At 42.8% G+C, this 18,934-nt stretch overlaps 1 protein-coding gene across 3 annotated transcripts in view; it reads right to left on the bottom strand.

Moving 5' to 3' along the window:
• Cep85 (centrosomal protein 85) overlaps positions 1-18,934 on the bottom strand; it is a 52,571-nt gene that overhangs the window by 22,426 nt on the left and 11,211 nt on the right. For all 3 annotated transcript variants that reach the window (XM_021160249.2, XM_085838863.1, XM_029476304.2), the window contains exons 2-7: positions 15,466-15,533; positions 9,991-10,143; positions 3,823-4,517; positions 2,627-2,760; positions 2,154-2,271; positions 335-520 (exon numbers count right to left, since the gene is read on the bottom strand). In XM_021160249.2, the coding sequence (XP_021015908.1) occupies positions 335-520; positions 2,154-2,271; positions 2,627-2,760; positions 3,823-4,517; positions 9,991-10,143; positions 15,466-15,517 (1,338 nt within the window). In that variant the 5' untranslated portion in view covers positions 15,518-15,533. The remainder of the gene's footprint in view (positions 1-334; positions 521-2,153; positions 2,272-2,626; positions 2,761-3,822; positions 4,518-9,990; positions 10,144-15,465; positions 15,534-18,934) is intronic.

The raw sequence follows: 18,934 nt of genomic DNA, 5'->3' as shown, positions 1-18,934 counted from the left end.
CTTTCTCCTCTTCTCAGCAGGATGAAGAGATACCAGGCTGGATGGAGTTAGGTTTACCCCAGGCACTTAAACCTCTTGCTATGTGCCATCTGTTACATCTATGCCCAGAGAGGGAAACACAACAGACCCTGGGCTGGTGAGGGACTGTACAGCTCTCCCTGACTGGAGCAATCTTGTAGAAATGAGGCAGAGAAGTGGAGTCCATCTCTAGATTGGCCGTGTGAGAAACCAAGGAAGTCTCACCAGACTTCTCTTGGTTGAGAACAGACTCTGGCAGAGAGGGCTGCCTCCCGACTCTCCTGTGGTTTAGAGAGCCATCAGCTTCTCAGCTTACCCTTTCCTCCTGTTTCTTCCCCTCCTCCGAATGCTTCTGTAGTGTCACTTTTAGAGACTCCCTAATGAGCTGAATTTCAACTTCAGAAGCAGAGAGTTTCTTTTCAAGCTCCATCTTCTCCTTGCTCAGGGCTTCTGTCTTCTGTGCAAACTGTGCCCGTAAGAAAGTGTTCTCTCGCTGCAGCTCCTGCCAAAAAATTCTTAATAAGTAACTGGGTCCTGTAATTACACATTCCCACCACTCTAGGCCAATTGTCATCCCTCTCCAGTGATTTCTACAGGCAGTGCTTCTTCTCTAGAACCAAGAGAGTCAGGACCACTCATTCCTGGAATCTGTTACTCATTGGCCCATTGAATCAGAAATGCTAGGGACAGATCTCAGTAATCTGTGCTGTGGTAAGGCCTGCAAGTGACTCAGATGTGCTGTCAAATATGAGAAGCACTGTTTTAACAGCAATACTGGGGGCTGGATAGATGGCTCAGTGGTTAAGAGCACTTGTTGCTCTCACAGAAGACCCCAGCTCAGTACCACCACCCAATGGCAACTAACAACCATGTGTAACTCTGGTTCCATGGGATCTGAAGCCCCCTGCTGACTTCCATGGGTACCAGGCACACACATGGTACACAGTCATACAGGCAGGCAAAATACTCATACACATTAAAATACAATTAAATCAAAACAAAGCCCACAGCAATACCAAGGAGACCCAGCACTGAGAGAGGACCACAGACAAACATGTCAAGACTCAGGTTGGAAGCCTGGCTCCCTCTCCTCATCCTGGTCTCATCTGTAAAGTAGGTGATATTCTGATGCTATTGGATTCAACAGGCCTTACTACCATAATCTGATATTCATCACCCGAAAGCACAAACAGCACAATCTCTGTTTACAAAGCAGATTCCGTCTCAATCCTAATGGACAGTGGCCCCAGTGAGAAAACAGTTTTCTCTAAGCTGTTCCTAGGTACAAAGGAATACAAATGAGAAAAGCTCTAAAACTGCCACTGCCTCTGCCACTCTATTTGACCAGGCTGACAGATTAAGACTTCTAAGAATGCAGGGCAACGGTGGCGTATATCTTTGATACCAGCACTCAGGAGGCAGAGGCAGGCAGATCTTTTGAGTTCGAGGTTAACCTGGTCTACAGAGAAAGTCCAGGACAGTCAGGCTCCACAGAGAAACCCTGTCTTGAAAAACCAAAAAGAAAAGAAAAACAAACAAACAAACAAAAGAGCTCTATAAGGTTGTAGAGATGGCTCAGGTGTTAGGAGTACTGGATGCTCTCTTCCAGAGGACCTAGGCTTGATTCTTGCATCCATGTAACAGTTTACAATCATTTGCTACTCTAATTCCAGGGATTTCTGATGCCCTCTTCTGGCTTCCAGGGACACAGGGGCTACCCAGCCGGCACACTGGTTTAGATTACTTGTAGCAATTGCACATCCTCTTCTGACTCCTCAGGCCCTAGGCATGAATACTGTGCACTTACATACATGCAGGCAACACATTCATACACATCAACCTCTTTTTTTTTTAACCCCCCCACCGCCACACACAAACAAACACAGAAAACACAAGGACTTCTAAGATGATCGCTCTATCCCTCTGTTTTCCAAATATCTTCTGATACCAAGACATCTGGACCTTCCCCCAAAGTCTTTTCTAATCTCTCAAGTGCTCAGCAAAGTTTACGATGTTTTCTCTTTAAGGACAGGACACCTTTGTCGTTTGACTCCTTTTGTATATCCTGGATATCTAAGCACAGGAAAAATACTAAACTATAGGAAGAAGAGTGCTGTTGTGGGGGCTATGTTTACCTGTAGCCTCAATAAGCAGACATCCCCAAAGGGGGCAGGGCGGCCCAAAAGGGCACTGTGGACTTGCAGTTCACTCTCGCGCACTTTCTGCTCCAGCTGAGAGATATGCTTCCTTTGCCTGCAAACCCAACAAAGTCAGATTTGAGATCCCGACATTAACTCCTTTATAGTATGAGCCCCTTTCCTTAGAGAGATGGGTGCCAATCCTCAGACCTTGATTCTAGACGTCACAGTTTGGAAGGCAGCTATGTATGCTATTCTACTATGTCCCAAAAGTATGTGGGACATTATATTTTGCTGAAAAGGTAGGATCGAATGAGAAAAAGTTTAATGGGAAAAACCAAGGAAAGACGAACTGCAATGAATCACTCACCCACCCCCAAGCCCTGCCAGACGGAGATGCTCTACCATCTCTACCATGAGGAAAGGGATTAGGTGGGGTCACCGCCCTGGCACGGGCCCCGCCATCTTACTTGTCAATGAGGAGCTCCTTCTCCTTCAGGAGATGCTCGTTACTGTTCAGGATGCTGAGCCACTGTGCTGGCTCTAGGGTGGGCAGTAATGGAGCAAAAGCAGCAGGATGGTGACACATGGCTCCGTTCTGAAGCTGGAAGGCAAACAGGCCAGGAAGTTTGAGCCTGACCAAAGGTATCTGGAAACACCTGGGCAGCACTCAGTCAGCACTGGAAGTCAAGGTCTAGTCAGGCTCAGCCTGATGTTTTAAAAATAATTTTAGCTCTGATGCAAGACTGGAAAGAACTTGCCAGGCAGATGTCTGCCAACTAAACTCTGCTCAGAAAGTCTCTAGTTTCTAAGGTCAGTTAACTCAGGAGCTCACAGATCAGGGAAGGAGAAGACTCCTGCCCTTCCCTTCTCATTCTTCAGCAGCGCTGGGGCGAGGAGGCACCAGGACAGTTTAACAACAAAACCAACCAAGAGGGCTGGAGAGATGGCTCAGCTGTTAAAGAGCACTGGCTGCTTTTTCAAAGGTCCTGAGTTCAATTCCCAGCAACCACATGGTGCCTCACAACCATCTGTAATGAGATCTGATGCCCTCTTCTGGTGTGTCTGAAGACAGCTGCAGTGTACTTACATATAATAATAAATAAATCTTAAAAAAAAAAAAAAGCAAGCAAGCAGCATACCATGAGCATGTGATCGGTGTTAGTGGCCTATCTCTTGGCTTTCCCTCTAATTCTCTACTTTAGAGAACATATCTGGTCTTTTATCACACTACAACAGGTTCAATGGCCAACAACTACATTTTCTTTTCCTGTCTACAAACATTATCTTGATTTATATTACAGTTAACACTTTTTAAGGGCAAAGTAGGCCAGAGAGATGGTTCTGCAATTAAGAGCATGTCTTATTCTCCCAGGGAACCTGAGTCCAGTTCCTAGTACCCATGTCAGGTGGCTCACAACTGCCTTTAACTCCAGCTCCAGGGGATCCACACCCTCTTCTGGCCTTCTTGGTCACTGTACTCATATGCACAAACCCACACTAACATATAAATGTAATAATACAGCCAGGGCTACACAAAGAAACACTGTCACAAAAAAACCAACCCAACCCAACCCAACCACCCACAATCCTAAAACGTGTAAGACAAAGATTATGAAGTTCAAGGAGGAACACAACATGCAAAATTCAAGAAACAGTTCTTTACCTGCATTTGTTCCATCTGTAAACGGATCAATTCCAACTGTTGTCGACAAGTACTGAGTTCACAGGATTGTTCTCCAGGATGCCAAGGGTCAGGACTTGGTTGCCACACCTGAGAGGATAGTGACTTGGAAAGTCCAGGCGCAGGCTGGAGTCCCAAAGGGAGCACCCCACTGCTGCTAGCATGTGGTCCGTTCCGCTCAAATACTGCACCACTGCCCGGTGCCTTCTTGGATTCTGGCAATACTTTGTATACATCCTTATTTGTATCAGGTCTTGGGTTGGGGAAATGGGCTCGGTAATGTGGATCTGAGTATAACGTCTCTAGCATGGCTGGCTGGTTAAGGGTAGACTCCATGCTAGGAACATCGAACTTCCTCATCTCTCCCTCTCTCTCGTGGCCCACTGCTGGGAACCAGGACTGCTGACTCCCATTCTCCCCGGCAGCACTAGGGAGGTACATAAAATCCCTTGCTAGGCCTGGAGAGCGCTTCACGGCACCGAAGTCTCCATTTCTTGTCATCCCCACGCCTTCAGTCAATCCTGACAAGGGCAGCTTAGCGGAAGAAGGCCCGGAAGGTGCAGAATTTGGTTTGGCAGGAGAGGCCCCCAAAGTAGAAGGCATCACATGGGCAGTTGGAATGGTTATGTGGCTTTTGATTGGCTGGAAGGAAGGGCTGCCACTGGAGCTGCAAAAATCTGTGGAGAGAAGAGTCTTCCGTGAGTTAAGATTAAAGCAGCAGCTTTTCTTGTTTGGTGGCAATGCTAGACATTCTTTGTTTTCAGACCAAGTAGAGAGAGTGTGATCAGAAGGAGCAGGGAGGAGGGGGAAGCCTGGCTTATGCCTATGATCCTAGCACTTGGAGGTGGAGTAGAAGAATTATCCTGTGTTTAAGGCCAGTATGGGTTACACTGACTGTTCCAGGCCAGCCATGGCTACAGAATAAAACCCTTGCCCCCTAAAAAAGGAAGAGAAAAAAAAAATCATACAACAACTTGAGAAAGCTGAAAACTAAATTAAAAAAAAAATCACTTACTTTAAGGGAAATGGAATAGGCTACTCTCTGGAAGCTAAGCAAATCTAAATTATAATCTAATTTAATAAAAACAATTTTCCTTCCAGGGAGTGCTAAAGTCCTCTGACCTCTAAGAGCTCCCCAGTGACGTGAGCAATGAGTCCAAGCTACCGTGAAGCTAGGAGGGAGACGGAGCGGCTGAGGATCCAGGCAGGAGCGTGCAGCATCTGAGTCAGGCTCGCTCTCTCCCACACCCCAGAGCCGACTGCCTGAACATTCGAGGTTATTTTTAGTAACTCTCAGGTTTCACTCTAGCACACTGAGCATGCTCAAGTGGGTAAATACAGAAATCTGTTTTTATTTTGTTGTCCATTTGCCTATTTGTCTGTACTAGAATATGATTTTAAACTTTTTTTCAGACTAGACTTATATTTATTTGAGGCCTACCTGGGCTACATAGCTAGCTGAAAGCTAGCCTGAGCTGTATAGTAAGACCCTGTCTCAGAACAAAACAAAATATCTCTAAAACCAAAAGAAATAACAACAATTACATTCAATTCAAATTATCCCTTGTAATTATGTGAAGTATACAACTTCCTATATTCAGGTTATCATGGAGGTATATAAGAGATTATACTAAAAACAAAACAAAACAAAACCCAACAAAACCAGTACCACCACCAACAACTAAGCCTGGAGTGCTTGTACATACCTAACTTGTAGCACACCTGGAAGGCTAAAGTCGGAGGACTACAAATTCAAGACCAGACTGAGCTACGAAATTCCAGGCAGGCTGGGCTACACAGTCAAACTCTGTTAAAAACAAGAAAGCATATAGAATTCCCCCAAAGCAGATAACTTCTGATAACATTCATTAGCCTCTTAGGATCAGCAAGAAGAAAGCTTCGGAGTTAAAGGGCAGGTTCTGTAGGGTAGGTCAGGACTTCAGTATGATTAAAGGCTGAAGGAGGCTGCAGTGTCTAAGCCCAGCAGGTAATCTATTTCATGTTCTCAGTATCAGCTCTGGGATAAGCACCATCTCCCAGCTCTCAGAAGAGGTCCCGGCTGTCCCCACTGCTCAGTAATGAGAGAGGACACTGAGACTGTAAGCACTGCTAAAACGAGGAACCAGACCCAGGCTTTAAGACAGCAAGTCACACCTGAAGTCTCAATTGTCTTTTAGAATATTTTGAAAGTAGTACTTATTTTCAAACTTGCACTACATTCTATGATTTTCAAAGGACTTGTTGCTCTTGTAAAGGAGCCAAGTTTAATTTCTAGCTCCCAGATTCCAGATTCACTTTACGGGATTTTTATGTACAGCCACAGTTCCCCAAATCATGGAGCGTTTGACATTTCAAGGCTGTAATTCTAAATTTCTTAGTTTGAATCAGCTCAGCAACTATAGGTTGAATAATTCTATTCTGAAGCAGTTGGGACCAAAAGTGGTACAAATGTCGGAAGGAGACGGGGTAATTTGGGGATATTTGCAGATTTGACTGGTTGGGCATCCATAACACAAAATTCTAAAATCTAGAAAGCCTAATTTTAAAAAATCAAGCTGAGCTGGGTGGTGGTGGCGCACACCTTTGATCCCAGCACTTGGGCAGGCGGATTTCTGAGTTCGAGGCCAGCCTGGTCTACAGAGTGAGTTCCAGGACAGCCAGGGCTACACAGAGAAACCCTGTCTCGAAAAACCAAAAAAAAAAAAAAAAAAAAAAAAAAAATCAAGCGGGAGGACTAGAGAGTGGGCTGTTCTTCCAAAGGACCTGGTTCAATTCCTAGCACCCGCATGGTAGCTCACAATTGTCTGTAACTCCAGTTCCAGGGGATGTGACATCCTCATATAGATCATAAAATAAAAATAAATTAAAAAAAAAATCAAATCAAGCTAGACTGGATGGTGTACCGAATGCCTGTAATTCCATTAGTTGTCTTCCAAGCTTTGAAATAGTGACTTCGAGGTCAGTCCAACTACTATATGAAACACTGTCTCTAAAATCTGAAAAAAATTAAATTCTTATGGCATAAGACTGGGTTATATTCCAGTGATAGGGCATTTGCCTAACATGTACAAAAGCCCTTGATTTGATCTCCAGCAACACAGAGTCACAGTATAAAAACAAAAACGACAGACAAGTAGGCTGGGGGAAGACTGTTTAGTTGGTAAAATACTTGCTGTGAAAAGTCTGGTGACCTGAGTTTAATTACCAGCCCCAGGCAAAAAGCTGAGCAAGGTAGCAAAAGCTCTTCATCCTAGTGCAAGAGAATCCTCGAGGCTTGTCAGACACGATCTTGTCTGACACGGTCTAGCTGAGTCAATGAGCTCTAGGGTCAGGAGGTAGAGTGCATCTGCTTGCCAGCATCCATGAAGTCCTGGGTTCAATCTCTAACTCTGCTTAAACTGGGTAGTATAGCATATGCCCACAAACAGAAAGTGGAGATAGGAAGAGAAGAAGGTCAAGGCCATCCTTTGCTACATATAAGTTCTAGAACAGCCTGGGAAGATGAGACACCTTATGAAAGAAAGAAAGGGGAGGGGGGCGTAGGGAAGGGAAGGAAAGAATAAAAAGGAGGAAGAGGGGAGGGAGAGGGTGTGTGTGTGATGGAAGGCCAAGATTTCAGCAAGCAAGTAAACAAAATCACTGCATGCTTGTGGTGCTGGAAGTTAAACTCTGGCACTTTCCCTTAGCCTCAATAAAAATGAAACAGACTTAACATCCTTGTTCTCTTTTAAGTTCTGGAGACAGTGTCATGTAGCCGTGGGGTGGGAGGAATGAGAGATGGTAGAACCTGAATGAATGGTAGGCAAGTGCTGAGTCCTCTTGGTTGTTTGTTTTATTAGAACACGGACTACAAAGTAACCTAGGTTAACCTCAAACTTAATTGTTTTAAAATTACATTGTAAAAAAAGATAATTGGTTATGTGTGTGCATGGGCTCAAACACACCACAGTGCACCTATAGGAGGCTAGAGGACAGGTAACTTCTGGGACTTGGTGTTCTCCCAACGGGAGAGTTTTACAGAGACAGGTTCAAGAGAGAACAAACTAGACACAGGTGAAGAATGGGCCAGAGAACGAGAAGGAGCAGAAGATCAGAGCAGATTGCCAAAGTTAGTTTGAGGCCAAGCAGAGCAGTTCAGGAGAAGCAGAGAGACAGAGAAGCCAGATTGAATCAGTTAGTGTGGAGAGGAGATTGAGCCAAAACAGCTGAGCTGATCCAGCCAGTCAGGGCTCGGAAAGAAAAAGAAAGGGTGAGCTTATTCCGCAGTAGGTCTCAGAGGCTGAAAACAATCTAGGCCTAGATAAGATTACTGGAGGCTAGAAGCTTCCAGGGCAAAGCCAAGGTTAGCAGACAGAGGCAGTACACTTCTGAGACGACAATTCCCAATAGGAGAATAAAAGCTACTTTTACCTCCTACCATTCCTGCTTCATTATATTTTTTTATTACAAGATGGCATGGTGACACACTCCTGTCAAACAAGTACTTGGGAGATGGAAGCAGGAAATCAACTTATACCTGACTACACAGCAAGTTCAAAGACAGACTGGTCTATATAAGACACTGTACCAAAACCACAAAATAATATACACACTTAAAAAACAGACTTATTTTATTCACATGAGTATTTTGTCTGCATGTATGCATGTGCACCATACTGAAGTTACAAACTATTGTGAGCTACCTGAAGGGGGAGCTAGAAATTAAACTTGGCTTCTTTACAAGAGCAACAAGTGCTTTTAACTGATAAGCTATCACTCCAGCCCCCAAAATAGTAATTTTTTGTTTGTTTTTATGAGAAAGGGTCTTACTATGTAGCTTTGGCTGTCCTAAACTCAGACCAAGCTGGCCTTGAATTCAGAGATCTACCTGCCTCTGCTTCCCAAGTGCTGGAACTAAAGGCATATACCACTATGTCTGGCCCCATAAATAGTAATTATTATCATTAGATCTTCTGCCCTCTAGGCCCCATTTAAATGCCTTGTAAAGTACTTATGGGTAATTGGTACACATGTGCAAAAGCAAGTGGCAGAGACATTAGAGACACAAAAAGAAAAAAAAATAGAGGTTATATGGAAGGAGCTCAGTAAAGGAGAGGGCACGGGGAAAGCCTTGTGGGACTACTAGAGCATGCATAATAGTACAAGTGGACTAGCTAGCAGATAGATGAAGATGGGAATAGTACAAATGGGCCTAGATTAACAATGGAAAAAGGGCCATTGACAAAAAAACACTATGCCAGGGCTATGTCTGAATAGTAGGACACCTGGAGCATGTGTGAGGCCCAGGGCTCAACCTCAAGAACCACAGAACCAAGAACAAAGAACAGGTGTGTACACACACCATAGTAAGACAGAAAATTTGGTGCTATTAAGAAATAAGCTTGGGGCTGGAGATATGGCTCAGCAGGTAAGAGCACTGACTGCTCTTCTGAAGGTCTTGAGTTCAAATCCCAGCAACTACATGGTGGCTCACAACCACCCATAATGAGATCTGATGCCCTCTTCTGGCATGTCTGAAGTCAGCTACAGTTTACTTACATATAATAAATAAATCTTTGGGCCTGAGCAGGCAGAGTTGATCGGAACGAGCGAGCAGAGGTCCTAAAAATTCAGTTCCCAACAACCACATGAAGTCTCACAAATTTCTGTACAGCTACAGTGTGCTGACATACATAAAAATAAATAAATAAGTCTTAAAAAGAAAGAAAGAAAGAAAGAAAGAAAGAAAGAAAGAAAGAAAGAAGGAAGGAAGCTTGGAAAGAAAGAAAGAAAGAAAGAAAGGAAGAAAGAAAGAAAGAAAGAAAGAAAGAAAGAAAGAAAGAAAGAAGTAAGCGAGCTTGGACTGGAGAGATGGCTCAGAGGTTAAGAGCACTGACTGCTCTTACAGAGGTCCTGAGTTCAATTCCCACCAAGAACATGGTGGCTCACAACCATCTGTAATGGGATCTGGTGCCCTCTTCAGGCATGTAGGCACACATGCAGGCACAACACTGTATATAATAAATAAATAAATATGCTTGAGATTATTTGTGGTTATTCAGATTCCATGACTGAATAGCCTGTTCTTACAATCATTCTGTAAATGACTATGTGGAATTCAAATGGAAAATGGCAGTGCATGCTGACAGTCAAATCGGGAATCAAACTTACCCTCTGCAATGTCTGAGCATGATGTCCCAATGGCTGTGTCCCCACTGTCAGCAATGCTTGAGCAGCGGCTGAAGCGGCTCCGAAAGGTCTCTGAGATAACTGGTGTCTGCCACTCAGTTCCCAGAGAACTGCCTTTTTGAATCACATTGGAACCTGTAACAAGAGGCATTTTTCACTTTAGTGTGAGCCAGCTGATGAAATTGAATTAAGCACTTTTTTGGAGTGTAAGGTCAGTAAATTTTTATTAGGTGACTTCACATGCAATTCCTTAACTGACTATCCACATTGTTGAAGCTCAAGATTTCTCAAGATAGGCCCCTTTCAAAGAATTAGTGCTTAATCCAGTTGTATTATTAGCCCTGTATTACAAGAACAAACTATTTAGTTTAATAATCAAACACCTAGAGCTACATTCTACCTCAGTTATACCTACTGACATATAAAACCTTATCATAACAACATAGAAAGACTCACAATAGAGCCATGCTCTAAGCATGCACTATACTGCAATGTAGTTCTTGAAAACCTAATCAGCAATAAGACATTCCAAGCAGGTTGACTGCTAACAAAGCAGTACATGGAAAACCCCAGGGCCTTATTTTGTAATGGCTATGTCCACGGCAAACTGGATTAAACCTGTAAAACAGCAGCAGGCCACATCTTTCTTATTCTCAGCCCCATTTCAGCTACTATGAACTCCTTAATTTACTTTTTTAAAAAAAAGATTTATTTATTATATGTAGGTACACTGTAGCTGTCTTCAAACACTCCAGAAGAGGGCGTCAGATCTCATTATGGATGGTTGTGAGCCACCATGTGGTTGCTGGGATTTGAACTCAGGACCTTCAGAAGAGCAGTCAGTGCTCTTAACCACTGAGCCATCTCTCTAGTCCCCCTTAATTTACTTTTGTTGTTTAGTTTTATTTTACTACTGTTGTAGTTTGTTTTGGCTTTTGAGACATGATCTTAAAATGAAGCCTAGGTTAGCCTGGCACTTGCTATGCATGCCAACTAGGCTGGTCTCAAACTTACAGAGATTAGCCTGTCTCTGCTTCCAGAATTCTGGGATTAAAGGCATGTTCTATATGTTTATCACTCTGTAGTACAGGTTGGTTTCAAACTCATGGCAATTCGCCTATATTAGCCTCCTGAGTAACTGGAATTACAATGTGTGCCACTGGGCTCACCACAGTTAGCTGATTTTTTGTTTGTTTGTTTGGGTTTTGGGGTTTTTTTTTCCAAGACAGGGTTTCTCCTGGAACTCACTCTGTAGACCAGGCTGACCTCAAACTCAGAAATCCGCCTGCCTCTGCTTCCCAAGTGCTGGGATTAAAGGCGTGCACCACCACTGCCCGGCGAGTTAGCTGATTTTTAATGAAAATAACATAAAACCTGAAAATATTAAAAGATAGAAATAAGATCTGCCAAGAAGCCTGGTATAGTGCCACATACCCATAATCCTGTTCTTGGAAGGTAAAAGTAAAAGGACAGCCACATTTATATAGCTAGTTCCAAGCCAGTCAAGGCTACAAAGAGAGACCCTGTCTTAAAAAACAAGTCATCTTAAGGGATTTTGGTTTTTTTCCTTGTCTTTTTTCCTTTTTTGGGGGGTGGGGGTGGGGGAGGAAGCAGGCAATAGAGTCCTGCCTCACTACACACACACAATTTATTGAAAACTTGAAACTATACTACTTTACCTAGTTTACAGAGAAGAGAGCAGTGGTATACATGTCCAGGTCCAATATCTGCATACTTTACATGGGTTCTCAATGGCTGAGGTTAGCATTCTGAACCTAAATATTCTTCAATGTACAGCTTATGTAGCCTACATAGCACAGAATGATTTAATATCCCTGGTCTTTACAAACTAATTATCAGTAGCAACCCTCATTCAATCACAATGATGTGTGAATTACCTACCCTACATGTCCCAAGGTCACCCAAAGAACAGATATTTATTTCGGGTCCTTGTTGAAAACTACTGCCAGTCTGAACCAGGGTACCCACAACAGGTCAGTCGGATAAATTTTGAAAATGAATCCAAAAAGGTTAAGGTGAGTCGGTGTGGTAGTGCATCTAGTCCTAGCAGAGCTAGGCATCTCACTGAGTTCAAGGTTAGCCAGGGCTACAGAGCAAGTTGCAGTCCAGCCAGTGTTACACAGTGAGGACACTACAAAGACCCCATGTATGGGGCTGGAGAAAAGAGCCCCTGCTCTTCCAGGGGACCCAGACTGGATTCCCAGCACCCACATGGCAGCTCACAACCATCTCTAGCTCCAGTTCCATGGGATCTGATACCCTCTTCTGGCCTCTGAAGGCACCAGGCATGCACTTGGTATACAGACATACATGCAGGCAGAACACTCTTTTTTTTTTTTTAAAGATTTATTTATTATATGTAAGTACACTGCAGCTGTCCTCAGACACTCCAGAAGACGGCGCCAGATCTCGTTACGGATGGTTGTGAGCCACCATGTGGTTGCTGGGATTTGAACTCTGGACCTTCAGAAGAGCAATCGGGTGCTCTTACCCACTGAGCCATCTCACCAGCCCCAGGCAGAGCTCTCTTATACACATCAAATCTTTAAAAAATTTAAATGAAAAAAGTTAAAGAAAACACTCCAGTTTTTGAGCAAGTAAAAAAAAAAAAAGACTAACAGGATCTGACTTCAAAGCTTCTTTAATGTACTGTTAGGCAAGTTGGATTAGAATTTTTTAAAAATTAACATGTCATAGAAATGGCTCAGTGGTTAAGAGCACACATTGCTCTAGATGAATATCTAAGTTCAGTTCCCAGCACCTACTCTGGGTGGCTCAGAACTACCTGTGACTTCAGCTCTAGGGGGATCCATCATCCTTTTTCTGGCCTGGCCTGACACTTGTAGTCATGTGCATACACATACTTCATTTGAAAGTCTTTAAAATCTATCTCAACATTTGGGAATCCAAGTCAAGAAGTTGTTCCCAGTTCTGAGTCCAGCCTGGACTCAGCCAGTTCTTGTCTACGAAACAAACAAATAAGCAAAAAATAAACCAAGTTTTACAAAGACTTAAATCCAAATTATTTTTGTTTTTGAGACAATTTCACCTATGCCTTCAAACTCTTGATCCTCTTGCCTTGACCTCAAGTGTGGGGCTGCAGGTGTTACAGGCGTGTACCACCAGTACCGGCTTGTTTAAAAATCATTTGTTTATTTGTTCTTTTTTTTTTTCTTTGTAGCTCAGTAGAAGAGCTTGCATCTACAAAGCTCAAGTCTAGCAACACCAAAAAATTAAAATTAAAATAAAAAATAAACCAAATATATTATTTCTCTTTGAGGTGGGTTCAGGATGTGCACATAAAATAACACCGGGGTGTGTGTGTATGTGTGTGACCTTGAACCTGCAACCTGCCTGCCTCCCAAGAGCTGCATGTGGACACAACATCATGATCAGCTTACAGTTACATTATTTTTAAAACCTGTTAATTTCCTAAGTTGTATCAGAAGAGCCACATAAGCAAATGCACCAGCAGCGATTTATTCTCCATGTAACTTAGGTGCCAAAGCTTAAGTTGAAACTGGAATACGGCTCTACAGACTATTCATCCTAGAGCTGGCAAACGCCTTGTTCCGTCAAGGTTAGTGCGTCTGCCACGTTCACCATTTTCCTCTTACCTCCTATTCACAGCGCACACTCTTAGTTTCTCCTGAAGGCAGCCTTTCTCTAAGGACTCCCACTGTTTGAATTATACTCTGATTTGAAAAAATATACCTGCTCTATATACACACAAATTATTTATTTATATATAGTTGTTGGGTTTTTTAAAAGATTTATTTATTATAATACATTATAATACATATAAGACACTGTAGTGTCTTCAGACATGCCAGAAGAGGGCATCAGATCTCATTACGGATGGTTGTGAGCCACCATGTGGTTGCTGGGATTTGAACTCAGGACCTTCGGAAGAGCAGTCAGTGCTCTTACCTGCTGAGCCATCTCACCAGCCCTTATATATAGTTTTATAGGCAAGGTTTCTTTGTGTATCCTTGGCTGGCCTGGAATGTGCTCTGTAGACCAGGCTGGCCTTGAACTCAGAGATTCATCTGCCTCTGCTCCAGAGTGCTGGGATTAAAATTGTACCACCATGCCCAGTTTATCTGACGTATTTGAGTTACTTATACTATATTTTCATACCTAGGTGTGGTGCCCCACACTTATAACCCCAGCACTTGGAAGGTGAAGACAGGAGGATCAGGATTTCAAGGTCACCTTTGGCTACAAATGAAGTTTCAGACCTGCCTGGGGTATACAGTCTTAAGCTTAACGTCACCAGCAGCATCTGTATAACTAGGTGGGGTGGCATAGAGTGATTGCCTCAAGTATAAGGTCAGACTGGTCTATACAGTGAATTCCTGGTCAGCCAGGACCTCAGGACATCATCACCCCGGCCAAGCCAACAAAACTGAAACCAAACCAACAAAATCCCCCTTTGGTGTATGTGCTTGTGTTGCTGTAAATCTGAAAAACATGCTACTGGAGACAACAAAAAAGGCAGGAAACTTTGTTAGGAATTGCTATCTTGCATTAATATTAAAATTATAATTTACCTATAAGATAGTGCAGGGCACATGGCAAATATTCAATAACTACTGAAGGCATCTTGAAGTCACGCAGATGCTTATCATGAGGCCTACTGTGAGAAGCAAGCTGGCCAACAGAAAGGCTCAGGGGAGAAGCACTTAGGCACAACCTTGGCAACATGAGTCTGATGCCCAGATCCCACAAGGTGGGAGGAGAAAACAACCCTGAGAGTTGCTATCTGACCTCCATGGCACCTGCACACTCGAGCGCACACACACACACACACACACACACACTACACACATAAAAATGAAGGAAAAAAAAGGGGGGAGGGGGAGAAAGAAGAGATGGCAAACCTAAGAAGATACTACAAAAATGTACCAGGGTCTACCATGAGCCAGGTTCTATGAGACTCTGAAGATAAAAAGCATTTGTCTAGTTAAAGTTGAATAATAATAATAATAAAAATGTCATTTCTTGACAAATATCTCAAAAAAAAAATCAAGTTATTTTACTATTCTGATCTGAAATTTGCTTCCATAACTAAATCCCTCTCTGTATTTGTATGTGTATTTATATACACATACTTCATATACCTACAGTGTGCATCCATTGAGCTTTTAAAAGTGTGTCAATCCATTCTAGAGATAAATTCACAGCTCTCTTGGTACAAGAGATGGCGGGCATTCAAGAATTCCAGTCTTTGTGGAGTAGCACAAAAGTAGAACACAGTGATTCATGCTGTTCCTCCCTGACTTCACTCAGAACTATGTCTCATAGACATAGAACTTAACCTCTGGACTCCACATGCACAAGAGAGCATACCTGCACACACACACACACACACACACACACACACACACACACACAAATAGAAGAAGTCGAAATTTAATACAGAAGACGACTTACCTGGTGAAGTAGCATGAGTCCTGTCATTTGGGTATTTTTCTTGCATGGCCATCAGTTACCTGAGACAACTGCAGAATGAAAGAGTAACCAGTCAGAATTTCCAGTATCTTTGTAAAAATTATGTATATCTCTGTTCCCATTAGATGAAACAAACAAAACAAAACAAAACCCACCATAAACTTGACATAAGAATAACAAATTCTGTTCCCTCCTAACTCTAACATATTCTGACATTAGACTGTGTGTGCGCACACATGTGTGTATGTGTGTTTATGTGTGTATGTGTGTTGGTGTTCCAACTGCCCAATTCTCAGCTAGTGATACCCATGCTTATCAACTAACTACAAATCAACGGTCCCATGACTCCCTCCTAGAGTTTATTTGCTAGAATGGTTTACAGAACTCAAGGAATCTTTATTTTTACTAGTTTAGATTAGGCATGATGGAACACATCTATAATTCCAGCACTCAAGAGGCAGAGGCAGGAGAATTAACCACAAATTCAAGGCCAGCCTAGTTTACATAATAATAATCCAGGTCAATCAGAACTATATACCTTGTTTAGAAAAATAAATTATGGTCTTATTATAAAGATACTACAAGCCAGGCAGTGGTGGCACACACCTTTAATCCCAACACTCGGGAGGCAGAGGCAGGCGGATTTCTGAGTTCAAGGCCAGCCTGGTCTACAGAGTGAGTTCCAGGACAGCCAGGGCTAGACAGAGAAACTCGGTCTCAAACCCCCTCGCCCCCAAGAAAAGATATTGTAGCTAGGTGTGGTACTACATACCCATAATACTATACTTGGGAAGTTGAGGCAGAAGAATTACCACAAATCTGTGCAACACAATGAGACTGCCTTCAACAAACAAAACAAAACAGGAAAAAAGGAGGAAAGTGGGATATTACAAGAGACACAGGTAAAGAGATGCATATGTCAAAGGCAAATAAGCTTCAAAGAGAACTCACTCCCTTGCGTTGGCTACTGATGGAGAAGTTAGAAATGATGAACTGTCTCATAAAGGGTTTACGAATAAACTTGGTTGAGAAAATATAAGTTACACAAAAGTAGAATTTAGCTAAAGGAGTACTGCCTCAAATATGACTGGAAGATATAGGTGGCACACTAACCAGATTTGCTGGGCACTGTAGAAAGCTAAGAAAATAGGGCTTTACTCCTAACAATTAGAAGCTTAGAGTTACTAAGGATGTTATAAAGGTTTGTAAAGGTTTGCCCACCAAGACTGCTGCCCATTAAGCTCTACTGCCAAATCAAAAGGAGTGAGTTCTGCCAGGCAGGCAGAGTAATCCTGGGTACCACCTCCCCCCACCCCAGAAAAAAGAACTACAAAAACTACCCAGGGGCTATCAGTCAACAAATACTTATTAGCATATGAAAGATACATAGCATTTTGAAGATTTTAAGGCTATTTTACTAGTATACAACAAGCAAGAGAAGAAACAAAAACCTATCTTACAAAAGCATACCATATACTCATTTTCCCATATTTTACACTGCACAGTATTTTAAGGCTAGAGGGACTGCTTAGCGGTTAAGAGCACCAGCTGTTCTAGAGGACAAAACTTTGATTCCCAGGCTGGAGAGATGGCTCAGCATATAAGAGCACTGACTGCTCTTCCAGAGGTCCTGAGTTCAATTCCCAGCAACCACATGGTGCCTCATGACCATGTATAGAATGGAATCCAATGCCCTCTTCTGGTGTGTCTGAAGACAGCTACAGTGTACTCATATACATAAAATAAATCTTTAAAAAGAAATCACTTAAAAAAAAACAAAAAACAAAACTTTGATTCCCAGCATTCCCTGGGTGGCTCATAACTACTTATAACTTTAGGAAGTCAACACTCTTTCAGGTCTCTGGTGGCAGGCAGTAGGTACACATACGTAACCCAAAAAACTATCTAGACAAAACACCCGTATATAAATCTTTAATCCCTGCATGAAGAGGCAGAGGTGGAGACATCTCTGTAAGTTCAAGGCCACCCTGGCCTAGACAGAGAGTTCCAGATTCACAAAGCTACACAGAGACCTTGTCTAAATAAATAAATAAATAAATAAATAACCAAACCCAACAGCAAAAATTAAGTAAACAGGGGCATGGTGACACACACATGTACTCCCAACTACTCAAGAGGCTGGGATAGAAAAACTGCTGGATACTATAAAAAGTTCAAGAAATATATAACCTGGGAAGTACCTAACAAGATCACATCTCAAAAAAACAAACAGGGGCTGGAAAGAGGCTCAGTCAGTGGTTAAGTCAGTCAGTGTACTACTCTCACAGGAGACCTGAGTTCAGTTCTAAGCACCCATGTCAGACAGATCACAGCAAGCTGTAACTGCAGCTCCAGGGGACCCAATCCCCTATTCTGGACTTCATGGGCCCTTGCACTCACACCTCACATGCTCATACCACACACATATACATAAAATTAAAATTAAAAAAAAATTTTTTTTGGCTCACACCTTTGATCCTAGCACACAGACAGCAGAGGCAGTTGGATCTGAGAGTTTGGGCAAGCCTGGTCTACAGAATGAATTCCAGAACAGCCCTTGCTACACAGAGAAAAAATAAAATAAAATAGCTAACATTTACTGTATGTGTGCACAACAGCGCACCTGTGGAAGCAAGAGGACAAACTGTCAGGGTCAGTTCTGTACTTCCACCATGCAGATGAGGATCCCACTTGGATGGCTGGGCTTGAGACAAGGGCCTCTACATGCTACTCACCTCACCCAAACTGTGGAGGCCTCTTCTGAGGTAATGTCTCTTTACACTGATTCAGCGGGACTGGCTGGCTATACTACCCTTACCTCCAAAGTACTCGGGTCAGAGACGCATACTGCTGAGCCTACTGGGAATCCAAATCCAGTTCCTCGTGATTTGTAGCCAGCTCCCTAAGTCCCACACAGGTTTTCTTTTTTCTTTTCTTTATTTCTTTTTTTTTTTTCAAGACAGGGTTTCTCTGTGTAGCCCTAGCTGTCCTGGAACTCACTCGGTAGACCAGGCTGGCCTCGAATTCAGAAATCCACCTGCCTCTGCCTCTCAAGTGCTGGGATTAAAGGTGTTCGCCATCACTGCCCGGCTCACACGGGTTTTCTTAAGCCATTCTCTGTTTATTTCTTTCAAAGTACTAATACATGAAAACTTTAGGGTGAGGGCATAAAACAGAGTTTCACTTATGCCAGGTTGGCCTCAAACTTACTAGGTAGCTAAAAATGACCCTGAACTTGTGATCTTCATCCTTCTAATTCCTGACTGCAGAGATATCAGACCTAAGAAACCATGTTTTAAATTTTCAAACAAATTATTCATACTATGATTATCATTCTGATGTGTATGTGTACCATACTGCATGTGTAGAAAATAAGTGGGTAGCTATGGCGGTTTGAATAAGCTTGGCCCAGAGAGGGGCACTATTAGAAGGTGGGGCCTTGTTGGAAGAA

Source organism: Mus caroli, unplaced genomic scaffold (assembly GCF_978045245.1).
Source record: "Mus caroli unplaced genomic scaffold, Mus_caroli_1 scaffold_6, whole genome shotgun sequence".
NCBI lineage: Eukaryota > Metazoa > Chordata > Mammalia > Rodentia > Muridae > Mus > Mus caroli.
Note: the sequence above shows the minus strand (reverse complement) of the source record. Positions and strands in the feature narration are given on the sequence as shown.